The following is a 22,721-nucleotide window of genomic DNA, read 5'->3' on the forward strand; positions in this document are numbered from 1 at the left end:
AAGTCCTGACCACATCAACAGAGAGATTATCAGTGGGATGCACTGATGGGAAGCGTGGGTGGATAAAATGAAACAATACAGATAGAAATGGGACAGAATGAATACCTCTGGAGAGTTGTATTGGCTCTAGTAGCAGGTGACCATGAGCAGCAGGTACAGAGGAATGATGATTGGTTGATCTAGAGCAGTAGTTCCCAAACTTTTCACTTCAGACATTTAACATGAAGGCATGTACCCCCTACTCCTGCACACGTCAAAAACATAAGAATGTAATGCAGTGTTTTTCAACCTTGGGGTCGTAACCCAATGTGGGGTCGCCTGGAATTCAAACTGGGTCCCCTGAAATGTCGAATCATTTAGATTAATGAAACTACCGATTAAAAGTGTGTTTTTAAAATGTTTTAATTATTATTTTTCTAATTGTTACACCACACACACACACAAAACAATCTTAAACAACTGTATTCTATACTTTAGCTTTTCTCAAATATAAATCTAGTTATAAAATAAATAAATTGTAAATAAAGTAGTGTTTGTATCGCCACCTTAAAAATGACAACTTTTCAGCAGACTGCTCCACGCTCGCCATCTCTGCTGCTTCGTCAAATCTGTAGTTTGTGTGTGTGCGTGTGTGTAAAAACACTGGTTCTGATTGGCTAGCATGAAACATGACGCCGCCTTAGCCAATCATAATCGCTCACCTTGTTTATAACATACCTCCTCACTACAGCTGAATAAGAAGCCGGGGATGCTTTCGTGTCACAGTTTATTCAATCAATACATGTAACGCACCGCATTTAATGTTCAGTAACGATAACGGCGTTGTAACGGCGTAAAAAGTAGTTAGTTAGATTACCCCGTTACTGAAAACAAAATGCCGTTATTTTAAACGCCGTTATTCCAAACACTGTTGAACAGATAGCAGTATTACAACATATTCCATATTATTCATCACCCTGAAACTGAAACACAACTCACTACAATTTTAATGAGAATGGTGAGGTTAAGAGGATGCTCAGAACTCTGCAATATTTGGCTGAATTTCATATTTGCATTTTTTTTTAAATAAAAGATTGTTTCTCTGTCTAAGGCTGCATGAGGGGGGCCTGCATGTGTAATCTGTGGCGATGCATGGAGGCTCCTGACTGCTGCTCTATTTATATTCTAGTTTGATGCTTGTTCATGACGATTTGTTGTTGTTGTTTTTTTTTTTTCTATTTCTCTTAAGAATTTTATACTTTGAGATGACTATTGTTGAATTCTAATTAAAGTTTAATTGAATTGACAGTTTTCAATGTTGTCAGACTGTTTTTCATTTCTATTCATGTACCCCCTGTGACCTCGCTTTGGGAACCTCGGATATGATATAGAGCTACCTGCTACACATCAATGTTGTTGTTGCCTTTTATACATTTATGTACGTGTGTGTGTGTGTGTGATCGTGTGTTGCCTACAGTTATGTTTAGTGTCTGATCAATCTCCCTCTGTGTGTCTTCTTGTTCAAAGTTAGTTTTCCTCTCATTAAATTGGTTTCTTGTTGGTTAGTTTCTATGATTTCTATGTGTTTGCTCATTGTTTGAACTAAAGGGTTCATTTGCAGTTAAATTTGTGCTCACACCTGCAATAGAAATTTACAGCATGTTTCAGTGTTTTATGTTTACTTTTATTAAAAAAAAAAAATAATTTCTACCGTTTGATTTTAAAAGGAAACTTTAAAGAGCTTCCAAAAACACACTAAAGACAACATGTTGTTTCTAGTGTTGCGGCTTGACGGAGATTACAAATTCCAGGAACTTTATTAGACTTTATTTATTGCAATGAGTGCTAACTTGTGACATGCTTTGATTTGATACAAATGTTTCTTGCTTTGTCCATGTGCACATAAGATGTTAAACTCAGGCATGATTCACACTGAAATATGCTATTTTACAGCCCACAGGGAGCAACTGATCAGCTGTTGTATTTGGTCAGGGTGGGTGTGTGATGTCTCTATACGTTTGGCAAATGCAAGAAACACACAGCATTGCAAGAAGCATAACACATTTGCATTGTACACACATGTGGACAGGGTTTCTATTAGGGCTGAACGATTTTGGAAAATAATTAAGATTTTTTTTCCTCAATATTGCGATTTAATATGCGATTATTTTTTTTCGAGGGCCTCTTGTCATGTATTTTTCAATGAACACAAACAGTAAATCCTCTTACCTCTTCAACACATCTAACTAACTTCATGTTTCATGAAACATGTAAACATGTGTACTGCACTTCTTAAACACTCTCTGAACTTAACAGGACAGTACAAGACAAGAAAAAAAAAATTGCAGCCTTTTGCGATTAGAAAATCGCATTTTATGATATCGCAATAATATCGCAAATGCAATTAATCGTTCAGCCCTAGTTTCTATTGGGTCAAGTGTGAGCTATTCCACAAATGTACTGCCTCCAGATACCACAGAATATTAACACTAGTTACCACTTAATAGTAAAGAAAAAAAACTACCAAAAAAAACAATGCTTTTCCACTGCACCATCTGATTTTTTTGATATTTTAATATCATATTGATATCAAAGTAACTCCTTATTTTTGATTTTTTTGTCCCCCATGCATACATATCAAAACCTTTACGTATATTTTTGTCAGTTAAAAAAAAAAAAAAAATGGTGTTATTTGAAACCCAGCCTCTCTGTGTAGTGGTCTTCTTTTTGTGACTAAAAGCAGTCACTTTGTCTCACATTCCTGTCTGGGTATTTTGTTGTGGATATAGCACATCTCTGCTGTAATCACACCCATGTGTAACATTTTCTCTTCTTTAATAGTCTAGTTTGAGTTGGCAAAAATACAAAATCTTCTTATGTTGGGTGGTGAGAGTCTCACTGAGAACGTGTGACAGCCAGTAAACACAGAACAGGTTGCAGGAAGATGCCCAGTAGAGACAGATGACCTGTGTGTGTGTGGAAATTGAAAAAGAAGAGTATAGCGTGTGTGTGTGTGTGTGTGGAATGTCCTCCTTCTTTGAAGCCCACGGGGGTGCTCAGGGGGAACGAGGTTGCGATGGATGGGTCGTGGAGGATGTGTGGGTCGTCTGCAGGTTGGTTGTGACCCCTCCCTGGGTCAGAGGGAAGATGCCTCCTCTGAGAGGGTGATTTATCACAGCCACCTGGAGCAACTTATCTCACTTGTCTAGTGTTCTCCTCTTGCTGTGTGATGGTCCCCACTCACAGAATAAATAGCGTTGGTTCTCTACCGTCTGCTCATGTGTAACTGATGATGATTGAAACAGTTTATGTCAAGATTCCTACTGGGGGATTTCCACTCTGACAAATTTGTATAATCTTATAACCATTAACATGAGCGTTTCTTGGAATGTGGTACAAAAAGTGAAGAATAATGATAAATTTGTGGAAACTCCAACAACAAGGCACTCCCAATTGAAAAAAGCTAAATTTAAATACTTATCTTAAAGCTGATATCTGGAATTTCTGAGAAATCCATGTTTATGTATGATTTTTTTGAAATTCATAAAAATGTCTTGTCTTTTACAATGGTCTACTGCCAGTGGTCATTCATATACATTAATGTATATAAGTCCCTCCTTCGTCCTAAAGACCCCTATACAAATGGAAACGATTGCCGAGTGTGCAGCCAATAGGCTCAGACTTCCTGTTTTTGAGGCTGTCAATCAAAGTGAATGCGGAACTGTACACGGAAAAAGGCCGCAAACAGGTGAATATGATTTTGGCTCTTACCTGACCCATAGACCTATATCAATGCGACCCCAAGCGACCTTGTTATGTTCCGCGATGCGTGTGCGGAAAACTAGAGGCGTGGCTTCTGGTAGATTGGCAGAGGCAGTGGGAGGAAGTGGAGTTGTTGAGGGCGGGACATCGAGACGTCCTCTCAGAAACTCAGGATATCAGCTTTAATATGAAGTAAAAATAATTTAATATGGTGTGAATGCGCAACAATCTGGAGTGAAAGGACAGCAAATGATGTATAGAGAGAAATTTGCGTCTTTTTTTATGCATTCAAGCAACAAATGGGTTTGTAATTTTGAAAAAGATTTGCAAACAAAACTATCATTACAATTTTTTTTAAAATGCTGGTTTTGTTTACAAATCAAAAATTACTGCTCGTTAAACTATACATTTTGTTTACGTTTCCTGAAGTTTTGGTTGCTTTTTCAACCTTGTGGGCGTGGCCTCTTCCGGACGACGTTAGAAGTCTTTCTATTGGTCAGTTTCGCACGATTGCGTGTTTAAAACTTCAAGAAAAGCAAAAAAAAAAAAAAAAAAAAAAATCAGTATACGTAAACAAAATTCATAGTTTCGTGAGAACTAATTTTTGATTTGTAAACAAAACCAGCAATTAAACAAAAACATGTGTAATGGTAGTTTTGTTTGAAAATCTTTTTTTTAATTTTTTTTTTTAATTAAAAATCCATTATTTTTGTTTGATTGCATAAAAAAGACACAAATTCCATATGCAGGTTCCTTTTAAAGTTTTGCAGACAGGGATCCTATGATTGTGGATAATTTCTTAAATTGAGGTGCTTGTATGTTTTTTGTGTGTGTGTAAAATCAGGCTGGTGTCGTGGAGCAGCCTGTGGAATGTGTGTAGAGGGCATGCAGATCACATTTCGGGGTGACCTTGAGTGTGCCACTTTGCTGAAAAAGCACGTTTGGACATGTGTATGTAGGAAGGAAATGAGTGACGAGTGTGCAACTCTACATGTGTGAAAGCAAAGAGAATTAAAAAAAAAAAAGGGTTGATAGTAACAGTGGCTTCTATAGCTTACACACACCTCTTAAAATATATTTAACAGTTATTGTCAGCCACAGTTTTAATACCATTGTATTTTAGCTACTTTTTTATCATACATTTGTCATTTATTTGATGGTTTATTGAATGCTGTGGTAAAGTTTTGACTACACCAAACTTTATTTTGAAATAAGACTGAAAGGAGAGGAAATGTTACAGCCGCACCAATAGGAAACAGAATTTAAGGCCCCTGGTTAGAGTGACACTAAAGCAGCCACGAAAAAAAGGGAAGTTCAAATCAGCCAATCAACAACTTTATAATAATAATGAATGTTAAGGGTGTCCCGATCCGATATTAGCTTGAAAACGAATATCAGATTCAAATTTCCAGATTTTCCGATTTAATTTTGTTTATTTTTTTCATTTTTTATTTATTTTATTCAATTGTAAAATACTGTAGATATTATGTTGAAGGTTAAAATTTATGTAACCAATTGGTTAATAATAAATGGGTCAGTTTTTCTCATACCTACTGTTGCTGACTATGGTTTTCTGTTTGAGTAACATCACTTGATCAAGCCTTCAATAACATTCCACACTACAAAAGAAGTGATTATTATTTTTTTATTAAAGAAAAGAAAAAAAGTACCCGTATGTATGATTCATGCTGATATTGGATCAATATCGGCATCGGTCGATACGCAAGGCTGCAATATCGGAAATTACAACGTATCGGGACATCCCTAATGAATATAGCCTTGTGAGAAATACAGTGGCAAATTACAGTGATACCTTTACTTTTATACATAGTGGTATCATTGTATTTGTATTTGTATTTAATTCAGTTCAATTCCAGTTTATTTATATAGCACAAATGACAACAATAGCCACCTCGAAGCGCTATCAAAATATAAAAAATTCTTGAGAAAAATGCAACAAATCCACATGAACATGCGTCAAAAACTCTCTTTTAATGGGAAGAAATTTCCAGCAGAACCAGGTTCAGAGGTGACAAGCCATTTACATTTAGTGATGTACATGTCACTGATATGTTTTTAATAATAATGAACTTATATAGTTAAGCATTAAAAATAACAGCTTTGATTATTTCAATAATAATACACTTATATAGTGAAGCATTAAAAATAATAGCCTTGATTATTTCTTATGCCAAATGCAAGTATTTTTAACTTAACACTGCACCACAATGCTGTTAAAACTTTAAGGCTAACACTGCGTACTTGTACAAAGAGCTTTATAATTCCTCACACTTCCAAACATTCCTGACAAGCCTCTTTATTTTACCAACTTTCCAAACATTTTTGAAGCAGAAACCAAGGCCACTTTGAGGGAGGATCCACATCCTCCGACAGTAAATGCGTCACAGATTAGGTGGATAAAGTCAGAATTTGATGTGTTATATTTTTTCAAAACTGTTCACTCTGATGAGGCCCTTTCATCAAGTTGGTTACATCAGGGGTGTTAAGTTAATTTTATTTACAGACCAGTTTGATCTCAAGTGGGCCACAGATTATAGGTGGGAAAACAAGACATTTCAACAATAATATTCCTTATTTTGCCCTTCAGCCTTTAAATGATATGAAAAGTATGAAAAGCACTGGCAATATCCAAGCACTAAATTACATATCACCTACTGTAAATGTACTTGTTTTTGTGATACTTTTTAAAAATTATTTTGGGAAACTTTGTGAAAGAAGAAAAATTGCAGGATTTTGGAAGAATTGAGAGTTCTTTCAATTTGCTTTTAAAAATGACTGCCACCAAGTGATATAAACATGTGAGCCCTTCGCAAATAATGTAAAGTTTCATTTGATTTGTGTATTTTGAAGTACTGCAATATCTACAATCGAATTTAGTTGATCATTTACATTTTACATTAATTTTTCTTGTTTTTTTTTCTGTCATTTTTTATTTTTTTACTTTCTCCTGCCGGCCCAATTGGAAGTGAGTTTGATACTTTTGTGTTACTTTAACCTGATAAGCCAAGCTTTCCTTTCATTTGATTGGCTGTTGTGGTTTACGTGTACATGTAGGGGTGTAAAGAGTACTGATATATCATACTCAAGTAGAAGTACTGTTATTTTATTGAGATTGTACTAAAGCACAAGTAAGTCATACATAAAATACTCAAGCACAAGTAAAATGTAGCTCAATTAAATAGTATTCAAAGTAAAACTTACTAGTTACTTTCACCCCCCACATTAATTTTTGTAATAAATCTTACCACGGTCCTTAATTTATTTTCCACAAAGGATTCTGTATAAAATAAAATGTTTGTCTAAATGTACAATTTAAAAAAATAAAATCAAAAAATTAAAAAAATCTCATAGTCTAAGGATAGCGACATTTTATTTCTCTAAAACTGAGAAAATAACCGGCATTCAGTGGTGTTTTGGCATTGTGCATTACGTTTAATATGACTGGTCGGCTTATGATGTGATGCATTTGATTGTTGTCTGGTCATTTCTTTATTTTTTTTTGTAGCTTCACAATGTCCGAATGGTTGAAGGTATATGTGAGTTTTCTGTGTACCTTTACTGTGCAGCCAACCTGTTGGACGCCATGCTGCTGAAGAATGGATGGAAGGGAGGATCAGAGCGAAAGTCGGAGGAGAGAAGCAGCACAGCCTCGGGGTCAGCTAAGAATGTTATCCGGTGTCACTGCTTCAACCCCTGCAAGGACGAGTACAACAACACATGCGTGTAGGTGGAGCGCACACAGTCAAAAACAACATACACAAACATTTATTGTCATGTTTATTTATTTCAAACCAATGAATAAAAAAATGCTAAAAATCAATAAATATCAACAAAAATCGCTATAAAATACAATAAAAAGTCATTTTTTTTATAATACACATTATAAAGCCTGAGCTTGTCAAGTCCTACCCCCATTCTTCACCATTAACAAATGCAAAATCCAATACAACAAATTAAATGGACAATACAAATAAATACTAAATAAATCGAGCAATTAAGAAAAACCAAAATGAACGTGCGCCATCAACATCTGTGAGCTATACATTCTCCCTCCTCATTTTTGTATTGTACATTGTTTTTTAAACTGCATTATGTTCATCCTTAATCGTTTCATCAAGATCGTTCCACAAATGGAAATACGCATACTTTATTTATTGGTCCGAGCATAATGCTGGACCTAAAACCCCCTGTATGTCTTCAAACAGTTTTTGGATGTTTTTAGGTAGCAGTTGATTTTTTTTATATTGGCGTGTTCATAATATCCTACATTGTTTACAATATGAATGGCTCTTTTTTTTTTATCATGCTTAGCCAAGCATACAATAAAGATGATTTCAATGAGTTGTATAGTGTGTAATGGACGGTACACACACAGCTATGTGTGTTTATTTGACGTTTTGTGTGTCTGTTGGTAGGACGGATGGCCCTTGCTTCTCTATGATGATAGAGGAGGAGGGCGGGGTGGTGGAGCTTACAGCTGGATGTTTGCGTCGAGATGGATCTGCGTTCCAGTGCAGAGTAAGTCAAATGTAATGCAATTTGTGTGTGTGTGTGTGTGTGTGTGTGTGTGTGTGTGTGTGTGTGTGTGTGTGTGTGTGTGTGTGTGTGTGTGTGTGTGTGTGTGTGTGTGTGTGTGTGTGTGTGTGTGTGTGTGTGTGTGTGTGTGTGTGTGTGTGTGTGTGTGTGTGTGTGTGTGTGTGTGCTCTGCTTATTAGGCCTGTACTCTGTAGCTGGATAAGTATATGCGGGATATCTCTCCGTTAGCAGGCTTCACCTAATCAAACACTTTCTCAGCGAGATCCTGTACTACAAAGCAGGATATCAACACGTCCGCTTACGACAGGTGATTTCAGCCTGTCTACGTGCACGTTCACGTGAAACCGGTGGAGATTGCATCGTCAGACCAACCACAATGACAGAGAAACTATGTACAGCAGTGGTTACCAAACTTTTCACAGTCCTGTACCTCTTTAGACATTTAACCTGAAGCAATGTACCCCGTACTTTTGCACACTTAAAAAACAGATACAATGTAGCCCTACAGTGAAATTTGGCCCTTATTTTTTTTTTCCTGTTGAGGAATAATATATAATAATTAAAAAAAAGAATAATCTCTTAGCATACAAGAAAACATCTTATTCAGACTTATTACAGGTTTTTATTTTATTAGCCTACTGACATTTTCAGCAGAAAACTACCAAACATTTGTTGATTGAACATATAGCAGTAATACATATTCATCACCCTGAAACTATGAAATACACAGAGGTGAAAGTAACGGATCACAAGTACTCACATTACTGTAATTGAGTTGCTTTTATGGGTAAGTGATTTTAGTTGTACTTCAGTACATTTCAAAACAAGTAAAGTAATTAGTTACATTTTTACACCCAACCATTACTGAGTAAATTATTATTATTTTTATTCCCAACCCTGCATGGAATAAATCCCGGAAGTTAGTGCAATAAGAGGAAATCCAGCTTCATAGTACAGGCCCATTGTGATGGTTTTAAATACGTCATTTAAAGCTGCAGTAGGTAAGTTTTGTGAGGCGCTCCATGCTCCCCTCTCCCCCCCCTGAACGAAATTCTTGCGTGCACATGCACACTGTGGAACTCTTTGCATCTGTTTTCTTCATAGAGACTGGTAATAAATGTAGGGACTATATCTTGTGCTATAGGAGCGTTTTCTGATGTTCTAGAGACATGAAAGCGCGTATCACCTTAGATCATTTTTAATAAGCTATTTATTCCATCTGATATCACTATCTCTCTCTGACTTGGGGCGGACTGCGCTGACTGAAAGCGGATCGCTCGCAGTCTGCAGCATACACCGACTCCGTGGACTCTGTTCCTCCTGAACACGTTTGTGCCTTTATTCTGTTGCTTCTCCACCTTGTCTCTCCTTTTTCCTCTTGATTTGCCATGTAACCGCTGTGCTAAAAGCCGCATTAGAGATTTCGGCTTGAATACAAAGCCATGGGACTGTCCCTACTCTCAGAATGTGAACGTGCATTGACTTTTGACGAGCAGCTTGAGCAGCCAATAGTAATGCTTAAAACAGCTAATCGATTGCCCTGTTGGTAGAAAGATCTGTGATTGGCTGAAGTCCAGCGTCACGCTTCTGTATTTCTAAAGTTCATTTACAGGGCCAGGAGAAGGAGAAAAGATTCACTGTCCACTCAGAACACTTTGGATTACAAAATGCAATACAATATAATAAGATGATGATGGATTTTTGACCAAATAAAACAAACCAAAAAACTTACCAACTGCAGCTTTAATAAATGCTTGTTTTTGGTGCTCAGTTTTCTGCAGGTTTTCACATTTTTGTGTGTGTTCTTGTGACAGGACACGTTACATTCCCGTCTCAGGCGAGCCATCGAGTGCTGCTCGGGTCAAGACTATTGCAACGGTGACCTTCATCCCACTCTTCCTCCTCTGCTGACATCAGGTGAGACAAAGATTTGTTCAAAGCCTGAGCAGCGTTGATGTTGGTGGCTCCATGGGGCCATGCTGAGTCTGTGATGGCTAGTGACAGTTTAAAGTGTTACAAACCACAGTGCGATGCTGGAGTGAAGTGCCCCATACTGGTCTGCTGGGGAGGGGAGAGAGAGAGAGTGGGCGAGGGAGGCAGGTGAAGCCCAGGCTGCAGACTGGGCTTGTTCTCTCACACTCTAATGAAAAGGACAGCCTCTCCCCAGGGCCTGCTTCAGTTTCTTGCCTCAGGGCGGATGTGAGATATCTGTCCATCTGTCATGCTGCAACACACACACACACGTACGTGCACGCACGCACACACACACACACACACACACACACATGCACGCACATGTACATTCCTAGTCTTTTGCAAACAGGCAGATAAATTCTAACGCACACTTAGGCTTCCACACAACCTCACACAACCAGGGTTGCGGTCAATTACATTTTTCAATTACTTATGTGCAATTACAATTCAATTACGGTTACAGTGACCTGCATTTTTTCAATTACAATTGAATTACAATTATTTTTTTCTCCTCAGAAAATCAATAAAATTTATGTTCTCAATCACTGAATTTCAATTGCAATTAATCACAATTACTGAGCCTGAAATAAATGACCTATTATAAGTTAACCTTCCTATTCTATTATGTTAGCTTTCTGTTAGCATCTCTTATGATAACGTGTCCTAAATCAGCTGTAAAATACACTAATAACTAGGGGTGTGACGATACACTCACCTCATGAGACAAGACGAGATTTTAAGAGACAATGACAAAGTATATGACTGGACCAACAGACTTTTATTTAACCGAGTTGCACATGCATTTTGAAATGTTTTATTGTAACTCTTTACATGCGTGATGTAAGCATTAGCTTTTAATAAACTTCTTCCACATATTGAAACTAAAATTCAAATTTATAAAGTTTAAAATAAAATAAATAAAATAATATATATTACAACACAATACAGAGTGCAAACAGAGCCTGAACAAGTATGTCATTAACAATTTGCTGCTACTACACAGCCATAATAAACTTCTTCTACAAAAACTAGAACTAATATATACTCCGCCTCCTCTTCTTCTTTTCCTTTTTCTGCTTTAGGTTCTGACAGACTAGACGTAGCAAAGGTGCATTACTGCCCCCACAGGCCACAAATAGAAGTGTGGCCATAGCAGCCTGTCGTTGCCCAATCCTGTTAGATCTCGGAAGCCTGGTTAGTAGTTGGATGGGAGACCACTGAGATGCCACAGTGGGGTGACAGTCACCTCAGTGGTATCTGCCATTGTGTCCTTGGGCAACACACTTCACCCACATTGCCTAGTATGAATGTAGTGTGTGAGTGAGTGTTGGTGGTGGCCGGAGGGTTCGATGGCGCACTATGGCAGCCTCGCCTTCATCAGTCTACCCCAGGGCAGCTGTGGCTACAACAGTAGTTTACCACCACTAGTGTGGAGTGAAAGATAAATTCCTTAATTCTGTAAAGCGACTTTGAGTGTCCAAAAAATCGCTATATAAAATTGATGCATTATTATTATTATTATTATTATAGCTCACAAAAAAAGAAAAAAAAAATCTTGCGAGACAGATTGTTGCGTTTAATTTGAAATGTCAATTCATATAGAATTTTCACGGCAATCACAATTACAAAGTTAATTATCTAAATTAAATTACAATTTAATTATGATTATGACAGCAACAGATTTATGAAATTGCAATCACAATTAATTATCTGTTATGCGATTACAATTAGAATTGACCCCAAACCTGTCACACACTGTAACACACAAACTAGTAAAGTCATTTAGTGGGAGGAGATTGCTGTGTGTCTCTATTTGATCTTTTTCTTGACCTTTTGTTGGAAAACACTTGTAAAGCAGTGGTTCCAACCTTTTTTGGGTTGTGACCCCATTTTTACATCACAAATCACATCTGGCAACCCCAGAGACATTTCTCCTCTAGAATTAGTTTATGATCTTATTAGTGCAGAAAGACACACCAGCTCAGATATTTATACTGCATTTTTTTTTTTTTTTTTTTATTATAGAATACTTTTGTTTGAGATTGTGTGTCGTAAAGAATAAAATTGAAATAATAATATATACTGTATCTGCATTGGTAATTTTTAAAAAATCAATTTCTAGACATTTCAGACGACCTCATTTTAATTCCAGGAGACCCCACATTGGGTTACGACCCCAAGGTTGAAAAACCCTGGTATAAAGGAAAAGGTCAAACACTCAGACAAGATTCATGATTTCTTTTTTCTTCTTTTGAGAGAAAAAACTTAAATAATCTGCTAAAAAAGTATAAATTCTTAGTATATTTTTCTGATCCAGTGCCTTTTTAATCTAAAATGGTTCAGTCTTTAATTATTCACCATCCATCGTAATAGTTTTGTCTTTGTGTATTGTGTGTTTTTTTTTTTTTTCTTCTTTTTTTACACCTACCAATGACATTAAAAATATGACATTATGAGTTATGTAAATGTCTGTAGGCGACTCGACTTCGATGTATTTTCTTAAAAGATGTTTCACTGGTTTATCAAGAGGTTTCTTTGTTCATAGTCATGGACTTAATCTGTTGTTAGCATAAAATATGTATTGGTTCATTCTGTTTGTGAATGAGATTTCTGGGAAGGAACAGATAATCAGATTATTGTTGTGACTCATTATTACCACTTTTAACAAGTTTGTGTTAACGTATTTCTGAAGCATTGACACTTTTTTTTTTAAAGTAATATTTCCTAATTTCACTGCATGTCAGTTCTCTTGAGGATTATTTTACCATTTAAAAACAAATTGGAATCGAGGGGTATGACACTAAAAAGGCTCAGATGCCCACACCAGTAATATTAAAACCATTATTTTAATAGATAAAGAAGCCTCACAAGGTAAACAGGAGATGAAAAACAAATTAGATGATGGATAATATATTTTTTGTGTATTTTACAGCTGAATTAAGACATAAACCATTATTGTAAGAGGTGCTAACACAAGAGAACAATTGTATTTGGCTTTCAAGGGGGAAATAATAATTGTCATTTTAACTGTAATTAGAAAAAATGCAGGTCACCATAATCATTATTGAGTTGTAATTGAACATTGATAATTGAAGATGGAATTGTAATTGAAAAATGTATTTGACCCCAACCCTGGTTCTTATGAACAGTTTCAGGTTGCGTTAACATGTGTCAATAACATGCTATTAGCTAGCAAGCACCCTCTTGTAGTAATACATTACATTTGAGCTACACTAACTTGTTTATAGCCAAGGTTTTTAGTAATTTTTCTCTTTTTTCATTGTTTAATTTCAACTTACTGAACTGGTTTGAGGATTCAGGCGATAAATAAGAATATTTCTCTGAGCTTTTGCTAAATCCATGCATTTGGTGAGTTTGAATCATTTCCACAGTTAGTTATCCTGTTGTCTGAGCTACACGGTGCTCAGGAGTCGGTGTTTGATTGACAGGTGTATGGCAGAAAGCTTAGAGCCCCAGAGCGGCGCCCGGTCCTCCGGGGTTTCCGTTGCTTTGTCGGCATGACACCCGATATGTGGAATTCAGGAAGGGGATGTGATCGATAACACACCGCAGAAGGAGAGGAGAGGAGGGAGGGAGGGGGGCTCGGTTACAGAGAAGGAAGGGGGGGCAGCGTGTCCCAGCCAATGAAAATCAGAAAGATGTTTGATTTGATAAGAGAACAAATTACTGTCATCACCTCATCAGTCTGACTGATTTCTCCTCATTCTCAGGATTAGAATAATCTCATCTAATTTGCAGAGCAGGATAAACCCGATTGCTTTTTGTTTCTTTAGAATACGTGGATCCCAGTGTCAAGTACATCACCATCTTCATCACCGTGCCTTTATGCAGCGTCATCCTCCTCGCCTGCGTCATCCTCATCTTCTGCTGCCTCAGGTCAGCAGGTTTCCTCTTGTTTTCAGTTTCACTTTATTTGTTTGTTTCAGCCTAACAAAAAAAAACAAATATATACAAACATAACTCACAGTTTAAATGTATATAACAAGACTGAAACAGGCAGGAGCAAAAATGCTTATATGCCCAACATTAATCATAACATTCAAGTTACCTTTCTCAATAATACACACGAAAGAAATGCATTTAAGTACTTTTTTTATATAATGCACACACACACACACCCATACTTTCTTTTATATACAACATTTATCAAACAACACTGACATATTTCTACCTCATTTTTAAATACAGAAATGACCTTTGCTGCCAAGTTCCATGTTGGAATGATTGATTACTAATGTAAGCCAATTGCTTAGCAATAAAATTAATAATAATCACCATATCAATTTCATGTATATCTGTTGATGTTTTCACTTTAAAGGCTCTTACTGTTTAAATTACATCCACTTTTGTTCCCTCACTCAAAAATATTCATCAACCAACATCAACCTTTCTTCTCTTTGGCAGATTTAAGCGTCAGGAGTCGCGACCCCGCTACAGCATCGACCTGGAGCAGGGCGAGACCTTCATCCCACCAGGAGAGTCTCTGAAGGACCTGATGGAATATTCCCACAGCGTGGGCTCAGGATCTGGGTCAGGTCTCCCTCTACTGGTGAGAAAATACTCCTCACACACGTCTCGACAGCTTCAACACATTCCACTGGTGCTCAGAGCAAATATTTCATAGAAATTCATGTAAAACATTGAAACATCTGGGCAACCTGAAGCTGGAGAATAAATATCTGCACAGGAAATCCAAAGTGCAGGAACTGAACATGCTTTTACAACGTGTTGCATGCATTTTAGTGAAAGAAAGATCTAATGAGATGAATTTAAATCCACCATTGTTAATTTTGTATTGATTGATTTTCAATGTGCGGCCCCCAAAGTCAAGCACAAAATGACTATAAACATACAAATAAACAACCAAAATATGCTAAATTGCTCTCAAAAAAATAAAAAATACACCAAAGGACAACAGAAATGCACAAAATAACTCAAAAATACACAAAATTGTTCATAACACACAAAACATCAAAACAAATACGCAAAATTACTTCAAAACATCACAAAATAACAGAAAAATATACAAATTGGCAACAAAAGCACACACAAAAAGCCCTGAAAATACGCCACACGACAACAAAAACGCACAAACTCTGTTATTTTTCATATTGGTCACTGTGATTCTAAATCATTCAATCAATCAATCTTTTTCATTTAGCTTTGATCATGTTTGTTATACTGTACTACAAAGACGGAGTAACCAGAGTTAGTGATAAATTGTGCCAGGGCAGATATTTTTTAGTGCCTTTTAGTTTAACTAGATTTATATTTGACAACGTGAAAGTATAGAATACAGTTATTTAAGATTCATTAGTTTCAAAAATTTATTTTAATTTTTCAGAAATTTCAGGCGACCCCACATTTGGTCCAGACCCCAAGGTTGACAAACACAATTCTAAATGCTGACATGAATGTTGATAATGTGGCCCTTGGATCAGACACAGTTTTGTTTTCCCCACTGTAATAAAAGTTTCCCATCTTTAATAACTACAGTATAATAGAAAACAAAAAAAAGCCCTTTTTATATGTTGATCTTTTTCTACACCAATCTGTGGCCAGGTCCAGCGCACCATCGCCAAGCAGATTCAGATGGTGAAGCAGATCGGAAAAGGTCGATATGGAGAAGTGTGGATGGGAAAGTGGAGAGAGGAGAGAGTGGCTGTCAAAGTCTTCTTCACTACTGAGGAAGAGAGTTGGTTCAGAGAGACTGAGATCTATCAGACCTTTCTAATGAGGCACGACAACATCCTGGGTAAGTGGCTCAGATCAGGTCTTCTCCTTATCCTGGGGGTCACTATGGGACAGATGTACAGGGTTGTGTCCGCACTGCCTTTGGAAACAAAATGTATCAATGGACACCGAGTCAAGAGAAGCAAAAACTAACCTGAACACAAACAAAACACAAGACAGTTGCTCTTTTGTACAACTCTGGGCTTCTGTTGTATTCCCTAACACAGGGTCTATGGGTCCCCTAAGGCAGAAGTTTTCATCCTGGGTCGCCAGATGCCTTCAAGAAACTTGGAATGTTTTCAAAACAATTTGAGCCCATTTTTGCTTATTTCTACCCTATTTCTGCAAATTACACCAAACTTGCTGTATTTTAACCTATTTTCATCCCCTTTCCTTGCCATATTTTTCCTCCTTTTAATGTATTTTTGCTTATTTTTACCCATTTTCTGCAACTACACCAAACTTGCCATATTTAAACCTATTTTCATCACTTTTTCATGCCATAATTTTCCTCCTTTTAGTGTATTTTTGCTACAGTACACCCATTTCTACCACTTCTTTATCAAATTTCAATGTCTTTTTTTGCACATTTTTTCCATTTCAAGACATTTTCGGCACTTGTAAACCCTTTCAACCACTTGTCCCACCTTATGTCACACATGTTGATCCATTATTGTCACTTTTGGCCTCTTTTCACCATATTTCATGCTTATTTTTGCCAATATAACCACATTCACTGTATTTCATTCCCATTATTTGTCAGTTTAAAGTAATTGTTCCTACTTATTGTTCAAATTTGACATTTTGAACCCATTTCACCATCACTATAGTGTTTTGTTCCCCTCAGTATTCTGAGCAAAAATGATGTAATCAGACAAAGGGGATTCTTGGATTCACTAATAACACAAAGGAGGTACAGAGCAAAAAAAAAAAAACACGATAATCATACACTTAGAACAGGGGTCTCAAACTTATTTTGGTTCAAGGGCCAAATACCAAATAGTTTGATCTTAAGTGGGCTGCAGATTTTAGGTGGGAAAAACGAGCAATGTCACCAAGTTTGCGCTTTACACGACATATAAATGACACATAAAGTATGTGAGGTGTCGACAATATCCAGGCAATAAGTGACAGAGACTGTATCAGTCCCTGCAGGATTTCTCTTTTACATTTCATTGGCCAATTTTTATTTAATATGGATAAATTATGTGAAACAATTTCAGGAAAATTTAGTTCTCTGAACAATTTGAGATATGGTTTTTTTTTGTCTTTTTAACTTTCTCCTGTGGGCCGAATTTGATGGTCTAAAGGGCTATGTTTGGCCCCCGGGCCTTGAGTTTGACACAAGTGACTTAGAGTCAAAGTGGATTGTTATGTTGTTAGTTTTCAAAAACTCCTTGAAAACACCATCAGGAAGTGAACACAAAGCTGGTGTGTTTATTTTACCTTTTCCTAATCCGTGCTGTCTAATCCCCAGGATTCATAGCTGCAGACATTAAAGGAACCGGCTCCTGGACTCAGCTTTACCTAATAACAGACTACCATGAAAACGGATCTCTGTACGACTACCTCAAGTCCAACAGATTAGACGTGAGGTCTCTGCTGAGGCTGGCGTACTCGTCCATATCCGGCCTGTGCCACCTGCACACAGAGATCTATGGAACACAGGGGAAGCCTGCCATCGCTCACAGAGACCTGAAGAGTAAGAACATCCTGGTGAAAAAGAACGGCTCGTGTTGCATCGCAGACCTGGGGCTAGCTGTGAAGTTCAACAGGTGGGTTAGCATACGGCTAACAGACCTATGATATGCATAATCAGCTGTACAATAAGTTAATACATCACACATTTAGCATTAAACAGATATACCTAAAGATTTTTCAAATAATCAATAATTAATTTATACTTTCATGTTTATAGAATATAGACATTTAATTGTGCGAGATGGATAATAATTTATTTGTTTTAATTTTTTTTTTAAATTAATTTAATATATATATTTTTTTAAAAATTCATGTGCAAAAAATAATAATTAAGCTTTCTGCCTCTTCCTGCTCTGTGTAACTATTTCTGTGATATTATGTATTGTTTTTTAATCGTGCAAAAATGATTAATCAAAACAAATACATGCATTTATTTGTATATATATATATATATATATATATTTTTTTTTTTCTTAATGTAGAAATAAATAAAAAAATACTTTTAATCATTTTTTTAAAAAATTGTATTTTTCTAGACCATATTTTATTTCCAGGTGACCCCCCCCCCACATGGGGTCATGGCCCCAAGGTTGAAAACTCCTGATTTAAGATATTTTGTAAATTTAGCTGTTATTTTACATTCTTATTTATTTATTTTTTCATGCTAGCTACTGTATCTCTTTTAATAACCATTGAGTGTTATTTCCTTTGAGATTATTATTTATTTTGATAATAACATTAAACTAATAGTTTTGTAAAGTTAAAAAAAATGTGCAAATATCTTGTTTTATAATCAAAATCAGCCACATTAAGGAGTATTTAACATTGTAAGCCCTGCGTCATGGTGCACCCCCCTCTAGTGGTATCAATCGTACACTGCTGCTAAAATCCCATCATGTCAGTAAAGTTGATCATTGTTGACGTGCTTGTTAGAAGAATCCTAAAGTCTTTTTTCTGTGTTTTGTTCCTGGTTTCAGTGACACCAGTAAAGCAGATATTCCACCCAACCTGCGAGTTGGCACCAAGCGCTACATGGCCCCCGAGGTGTTGGATGAGAGCCTGAACAGGAGCTCCTTCCCATCTTTCATATTTGCCGACATGTACAGTTTTGGCCTCATTCTTTGGGAAATGTCTCGGCGCTGCATCTCCGGAGGTCAGCGAAAGACCAAATATTGACTTTATTCATTTAAGAATGTCTGGGTGTCTTATTTTGGTTACTGATTATTTTGTATGTTTATTTGTTTATTTTTTTTAATTTCTCGCACACACAGGAGTGGTAGAAGAATATCAGCTGCCATATTATGACCTTGTACCCACGGATCCTTCCTATGAGGACATGGAAGAAGTCGTGTGTATTAAGAAACAAAGGCCTTCGTTTCCTAATCGATGGAGCAATGATGAGGTAATTTCTTACAAATAATAACAAATATAATATTAATACAACTTGCAGTTTCACCAAGTGTTTTAATTTGTTCAGTGTAATTGTCTTATATATTAGAATTAAGCCATCAATGGGCTATTTGTGAAGTTAAATGCAAGTCTTTGATTACTCTGTTATTCATACATTTTTAGATAGAATAAATTAGTCGTTGCTTAATTAAAAACTACATTTCAGGATACGTTATGCCAGAACGACACTGAAAAGAACAAGTATACCAATATCAGGGGTTAAATTATGGAAATAAAACAAAGCAGCAACATGAACCAGTTTAAAAATCTTTCTAAATCATATAATTCGTTCGTATGTTTAAGAAAGAAGAGCAACAAATATGGTATAAAACATGTGAAAACTTACCTAATAAACATATTAAAAGTTATATATTGGGATAGAGTATATTATTAATTGAAATATTGCCACACTATATTTTGTATTTAAAATTAAATTGATGAAATCTGTGTAGTAAATATGAGTTAGTAAAATATTAATTCTCTGTACATTTCATGTACATGCATATATATGTATGTATAGGTGTATATTAGGGCTGGGCAATATGGACCAAAACTATATCTCAATATATATTTTTTTCTGAAAATAGTGATATATGATTTAAATTTTAATGATTTTTTTTATTTCAAATGCAGAAACTCTGGGTTAGATTTGATGATCCAAATGCCGCACAGGCTCATTTATTAACAAACAACTGCACATTTTTTTACACAAGTATTTTAAAACCAAATATCATATATATTGTAATTTTCTGTCCCCAAAATAGAAAACTCGATGTATCTTAAATCTCGATATATCGCCCAGCTCTAGTGTATATATACAGTATGTGTGTATGTTTGATGTGCATGTATAAACTGTATATATAAAACATTGTGTAGAATATGTAGATAAATTATTTTTTGTTATATTATATTATATACTATTTACTTAATTAAAATTAATTTCATTTATTTAACATATTCCCACTTTTAACGGTTCACGCTGTGCATGTTTAAAAGTTCTGCTGCTGCTTTATGTAAATGAGCTGGACAATATATCGATATTCAAGACATATCAAGTTTTCTATTTTGGCGATATGGAAAATGACAATATTGCCTATATCAATGTGTATATATATATATATATATATATATATATATATTATTTTGTATTAAAATACTCACTAATTCTCAGAACATGAAGAGCTCACTTAGATGGATTTCTGAGTGCGTCCTAACCCACACCTTCAACTAAACAAGCCACATTACAGAACTCACTCACACGTGCTGTCCTTTAAAGGAGAAAAAGCCAAAAGTGGCACATATTGAGCAGCTGTTTATTAATAAATATGTCTATGTGGCATTTTGCATCAGCACATTTAACACAGAATTGTTTTTTCCGGTCAGACTTTATTTGAATTAAAAATATCGAGATTGATATCATATATCGCCAATTTCAGAAAAAAAAATATTGAGCTATGAGTTTTGGTCCATATCGCTCATCCCTAGTTAACATACATGTGTTTGCGTTTCAGTGTCTACGCCAGATGGGGAAGGTGATGTCTGAGTGCTGGGCTCACAGCCCTGAGTGTCGCCTCACAGCTTTGAGGGTGAAGAAAACCCTGGCAAAGACGTTGGAATCCCAAGATATCAAACTGTGACAGAGAGTCAAGAGAGACGTTCTCATCACTGGGAGACTTGTGAATGCTACTGGCACAGGCTGGTTATACTGGCCATCAGTAGAAAGAGGGAATAGAGAGAGAGAAGAAGTGGAGGAGTGATGGACTTAATGGTCGATGAAAGAGGAGGATTAGCTGGAGCTGATGCAGCTACAGCTACTGCTAACAGCTACTGCTACACATTCTGCCTCAGACTCAGAGTTCTACTAGAAAGATGACAGAAGTCTTTCACATCAACTCCACAGACGCAGGATGCTGCAGCTTTGCTCCTTCAAAAGCCAAAAGTCTGAGCTGCATGCTGGGACCTCACAGCTGTTTCTGTAATATTATTTTCATCACTATTATTTTTTTTATTAATATTGTTATTTAAGACTGTTTTAAAGTCCAATAGTTCATTGCAAATGCCATGTTAAACAAACTGTTTGGCGTCTTTAGCTCCACCCACCTAGTGTCTTTGCTAACACTTTACAAAAAGGGCCCCTTAATGAATGCATTATTCAGCATTAATTGACAGTTTATTAATATTGTAATGTATATACAGTTAATACATTAATAAATGCATAGGAGTGCCTCATCATAAGCATTACTTAACCATAGTTTACATCAGTAATTAGCTTTTGTCAGGTTGCTAATGTTACGTAACACCATACTTAATAAAGACGTTATTACGTTTCACTAATTAATGCATATTAAGTATGCACACATGAGAATAGGTACTGTAATTACAATATGTAACTTCTACTAATGCTTTATGTTTTTATTAACTCTGTGCAGTAAACATTAATAAACTGCTCATTAATGCATTAACTGATATGTTCATTAATATTAGGTAATACATTATAGTGTATAATAACTTATTATTAAACTGTTAATGCTTTATAATGTATTAACTAACATTATTTAAGGGACCCTTATTGTAAAGTATTACAGTTACATCACAGTATATTATTTTTTCAAGGGCTGGGCTCTAAAATGTGTCTGTAATTCATCTCCAACAGAAATGGGCAACATTTATCACAGCAGGGGCCACAAAAATGTGTTGTTTGATCCAAGGGCCACGTTTTAATTATGAACATAGGAAAGAACAAAGGTTTTTGATTTAGTTCTGGAATCATTCCGTGTGTTGTTTTGTCATTCTGTAAATTGTTTGTAGCTGTCTTGTGTGTTTCTGGAGTAATTATGTGTAACTGTGTCTTTTTATGTTGTTCTGTCATTTGGGGTATTTTAGTTGTCATTTTTTGTTTTTGTATTTGATGTAATTTTTTTCATATTTTTCTATCATATTGTGTATTTCCATATGTTTTTGGAGTCTTTGTGCGTATATTTGTTGCTGTTTTGTGTAATTTTTTTTTACATTTTGTTTATTTCTGTTGTCGTTATTTACATCTTAGTTATTTTTTATAAGTGTCCTGTCTGTGTTTGGAGTAATGGTGCATTTTTGTTTTCCTTTTCTGTATTTATGTTATGTCTATTTTTCTGTAATTTTGACCGTGTCATTCTTTGTATGTTTCGGTTGTCACTTTGTTTATTTCTATGGTTGCTTTGTGTATCTTTTTTGTCATTTGGTGTGTTTTTGAAAGTCATTTTGTGCATTTACTTTGGGGGCCAGGCCGCGGGTCACATGTGCCCCCCCCCCGCTGCCATTTGCCCATGTCTGATCTATAAAATCTGTCCCGTCCACTCTGCCACAATGGAACGTGCCTTATTTAATCTGTACATATGTAATTACTGACAGTGACTGAGTGGAATTGGAGAACATTCCCAAAAATAAATCAACTGTATGTTTACTCACTCTCACAATTCAATCAATTCAACAATCATGCCCCATTTTAAATGTTGCATATAAATATAATTTATTATTATTAATAATAATAATTAAAAAAAAAAAAA

General features: G+C 35.9%; 1 protein-coding gene across 1 annotated transcript in view; it reads left to right on the forward strand.

The window, feature by feature from the left end:
* The window catches only part of bmpr1bb (bone morphogenetic protein receptor, type IBb), an 81,210-nt gene extending 58,550 nt beyond the window's left edge, over positions 1-22,660 (forward strand). Inside the window, exons 4-13 of the mRNA XM_028462135.1 lie at positions 7,329-7,485; positions 8,178-8,280; positions 10,113-10,215; positions 14,067-14,169; positions 14,698-14,842; positions 15,856-16,048; positions 17,504-17,801; positions 18,705-18,880; positions 18,999-19,129; positions 20,688-22,660. Coding sequence (XP_028317936.1) covers positions 7,329-7,485; positions 8,178-8,280; positions 10,113-10,215; positions 14,067-14,169; positions 14,698-14,842; positions 15,856-16,048; positions 17,504-17,801; positions 18,705-18,880; positions 18,999-19,129; positions 20,688-20,813 — 1,535 coding nt within the window. The 3' untranslated portion in view covers positions 20,814-22,660. The remainder of the gene's footprint in view (positions 1-7,328; positions 7,486-8,177; positions 8,281-10,112; positions 10,216-14,066; positions 14,170-14,697; positions 14,843-15,855; positions 16,049-17,503; positions 17,802-18,704; positions 18,881-18,998; positions 19,130-20,687) is intronic.
* The last annotated feature ends 61 nt before the right edge of the window (positions 22,661-22,721 follow it).

The sequence above is a fragment of the Gouania willdenowi genome, chromosome 12 (assembly GCF_900634775.1).
Source record: "Gouania willdenowi chromosome 12, fGouWil2.1, whole genome shotgun sequence".
In the NCBI taxonomy this organism is placed as follows: Eukaryota; Metazoa; Chordata; class Actinopteri; order Blenniiformes; family Gobiesocidae; genus Gouania; species Gouania willdenowi.